The sequence below is a fragment of the Cryptomeria japonica genome, chromosome 2 (assembly GCF_030272615.1).
Source record: "Cryptomeria japonica chromosome 2, Sugi_1.0, whole genome shotgun sequence".
Lineage (NCBI taxonomy): Eukaryota > Viridiplantae > Streptophyta > Pinopsida > Cupressales > Cupressaceae > Cryptomeria > Cryptomeria japonica.
In genome coordinates this window covers 111,281,227-111,284,818 of record NC_081406.1, presented here as the reverse complement: position 1 = coordinate 111,284,818, position 3,592 = coordinate 111,281,227, and the positions used below count along the sequence as shown (strand labels likewise).

Below are 3,592 nucleotides of genomic sequence, written 5' to 3'. Positions count from 1 at the left end.
CTTTGTGATTTCATTTGATTTGCATTGTCTTAGGTAATCTTCATATGTTATGGTGGATCTTTGTTGATTGTTAGGCTAGGGTTTTGTGGTTGAATTCATTTAGCCTTTCAATATTGTCATTATTGTTATCCATTTTCACCATATACATTTTGGCACGCCCAGTGGGACACTTGTCCCTTTGCATTTAACCTCCTTGTTGCAGATCTTACCGATGTCTTACGTTGTCAACTCGTGAAATTGTCAGAGATGCGTTACAAACAAAAGACAATACATACGACAAAAGTAACATCCAGAGTATCTAAACAAAATTGATACCAATGGAAATCTCTATAAATTGCAACTATATTATGACTGTACCAAAGTAGCGTTCTAGGATTTTGAGCTCCACAATGACAGCTCTATTTTTTATCAGTACACTTGTCCATGCTTTCATTATTCCCTGCGCTGTTGAGTCCTCGCCATCTTTACATCCCCACACAAGCAATGCTACCGATGAGCAGGCTCTGTTCGCATTCAAGTCAGCAATCGAGTATGATCAATTCAATTCATTCGCAACATGGACTTCCAACGTCTCATTCTGCAATTGGAAAGGGATCTCCTGTTCTCACCGCAGGCAGAGGGTCGTATCTCTCAATCTCTCCACCGTGGGTTTGGTAGGTACCATCTCCCCTTCACTCGGCAACCTCTCATTTCTTAGGATTCTTGACCTCAGTCAGAATGACCTTCGTGGTCATATTCCCCATCAGCTAGGAAGCCTCTCTCGCTTACAGATTGTCTACTTATACACAAATCGGCTGGAAGGTTCAATTCCAACAACTCTTAGTGCCTGCCACAGTATAACACACATGTCTCTTTGGGAAAACTATTTGGCTGGAGAGATTCCTTCAGCTCTGGGTTTTCTTCCAAATCTAGTTTCCATTCGGCTTGGCCGAAATAATTTGACAGGTAGCATTCCCGACACATTGGGAAACATATCTTCTTTGAACTATTTAGATTTAGATGAGAACAATCTTGATGGCTATATTCCATGGGAACTGGGTATGCTTTCTCAACTCAGTCATTTGAGATTGGCATTCAACCATCTTACTGGAGGAATACCTTCCTCCTTGTCAAATTGCACTTCCTTGCAGGGAATGAGCTTAATTGAAAATCACCTATCTGGAGAGATTCCAACGAAGTTGTTCTCTAGGACTATCCACTTGACAGAATTGTATATGGGTGCTAACAATTTCAGTGGCAGGATTCCTTTCACTCTCTTCAATTGTTCGCAACTTCAAATTCTCGAGTTAGCCGACAACCGGCTGAGCGGAATAGCTCCCTCAGAGTTGGGAAAGTTACGTAGACTTGAGCGCCTTTATTTGTGGGGTAATCAGTTTACTAGTGGTAGCACAGCAAGCTTATCCTTCCTCACTGCTCTTATTAATTGTTCTCTTCTTAGAGAAATAGACTACGCACATAATCATTTCACAGGTCACATACCCTCATCCGTGGGACAGCTTTCTACACATCTAGAATTATTAGGCTTGGATGAGAACAGAATAATAGGAGATATTCCTTCGCAGATTGGAAATCTCACCGATTTAACTATGCTAGGTTTAGGTAGCAATCTTTTGACCGGTGAGATTCCTTCTGCAATAGGGTTGCTCCAAAGGTTAGAGAGACTATACCTGGAATACAATAATTTACAAGGAAAGATCCCAATGGAGATTGGCCAGGTAAAGAGCCTAGGTCTGCTAGCTCTCCATCATAATAACATTTCTGGAAATATTCCGGACTCCCTTGCCCACCTCCAGCAGTTAAGGTATCTGTTTCTTGATGCCAATTTGTTGACAGGGACTATTCCTTCAGGTTTAGGTGAGTGCAGAAAGTTGGAAGCGCTTGATCTCTCATACAACAAGCTCCATGGACGCATACCTCCACAGTTAGCAGCACTTACAAATCTGCATTCCTATTTCAACCTTTCAAATAATTTCTTGGAGGGCCCCTTACCTGCAGAACTCAGTAAGATGGATAAAGTTCAAATAATAGATATTTCAGCAAATCAGTTAACAAGTTTCATTCCACGTGCAATAGAAAATTGCCAAGCACTTGAATACTTGAATTTTTCTTTCAATAAACTCGAAGGTCCAATTCCTGATTCTCTAGAGAAACTTCAATATCTTAAAGTCATTGATTTCTCTTCCAACAATTTGTCAGGAAGGATACCTTTGACTTTAGAAAAGCTTAGAGCGCTTCAGTATCTTAACTTGTCTATAAACAAGTTGTCAGGAGAAGTCCCAAAAGATGGTGTTTTCAAAAAGCTTAATGCAACATCATTTACTAGAAATCTTGGGCTATGTGGGCCCTGGGTAATGTTACCACCATGCTTTGCTCCCAACAGGCATCTAAAAAGTGTTTTCATACCCATTGGGATTGCAGTGTTTGTTATATGTTCTGTGGTCATGTTTTCCTTGTGGAGATGCTATGTCAGGACAAGGTCTATGACCTTGCAAACCTTTGAAATTGGCGCTCCGAAAATTACATTTCAAGAACTTCTCATTGCAACTGATGGGTTTAATGAGGCCAACTTAATAGGAGTTGGTAGCTTTGGAAAAGTGTTCAGAGGGGCTCTAAGAGATGGCACGATGGTTGCTATCAAAGTTCTTAATATCCTGGATGAATATGCACGGAAGAGTTTTGATAGAGAGTGCAATGTTTTAAGAAGAGTTCGGCATAGAAATCTTCTTAAAATCATAACCTCTTATTCAGATCCAGACAGGAAAGCCCTAATATTTCCTCTTGTGGCAAATGGCAGCCTAGACAAGTATTTATATCCTGCAGGTGACGAAATTTCTCAAGGTCAACTGTTTCAGTTGGATTTGATTCAGAGGCTGAGCATAGCGATGGATGTTGCACAAGGCATGGAGTACCTTCATCACCGATGTTTTGCGCAAGTCATCCATTGTGATCTAAAGCCCAGTAATGTACTTCTTGGCGAGGACATGACAGCCTATTTGATAGATTTTGGCATTTCAAGATTGTGCCTAGGAAACTCCACGGATTCATACACTTCTACACATATCCTGAAAGGATCGATTGGATACATTGCTCCAGGTTTAAGTTCAATTTGCTAGTATGCAATTTTAATTTAATTTTCTTTATGACATTTTTTCTTTTGGAAAATAGTGAATGTGAAGACTAATCATGAGTGTCTTGAATGGAGAATATGGAGTGAGTGGACATCTTACTACAAAAGGAGATGTTTACAGCTATGGAATAATGTTATTAGAGATGATGACTGGAAAGAAGCCAACCAACAACATATTCGTAGAAGGTATGAACTTGCATAAGTGGGTGAGCAGATGCTTTCCAAATACAATAGAAGAAGTGGTTGCCAGAAATTTGCTTAGTGGTGACCTGAACAATGATGAAAATAAAGTATTGAATTGCATCAGGAAACTCATATGTGTGGGTTTTCTTTGTACAAAAGAATGCCCAGAAGAACGACCAAGTATGATTGAGATTGTCAAAATGTTGCATATTATCAAAGACGGTTTTCTTGGAACTGCTTTAATTACAACATTTCAGTTAGATTTATCAACATAGCTAAGTA

General features: G+C 39.8%; 1 protein-coding gene across 1 annotated transcript; it reads left to right on the top strand.

The window, feature by feature from the left end:
• The first annotated feature begins 389 nt into the window (after positions 1 to 389).
• LOC131058629 (LRR receptor-like serine/threonine-protein kinase EFR) lies at positions 390 to 3,113 on the top strand. The gene has a single exon (XM_059213120.1). It carries the CDS (start codon positions 390 to 392, stop codon positions 3,111 to 3,113), a length of 2,724 nt encoding a protein of 907 aa, XP_059069103.1.
• Positions 3,114 to 3,592: the final 479 nt, after the last annotated feature.

Excerpts from the sequence above, each read along its gene's own strand:
- LOC131058629 (XM_059213120.1), top strand. The coding sequence starts at position 390 with ATGACAGCTCTATTTTTTATCAGTACACTTGTCCATGCTTTCATTATT.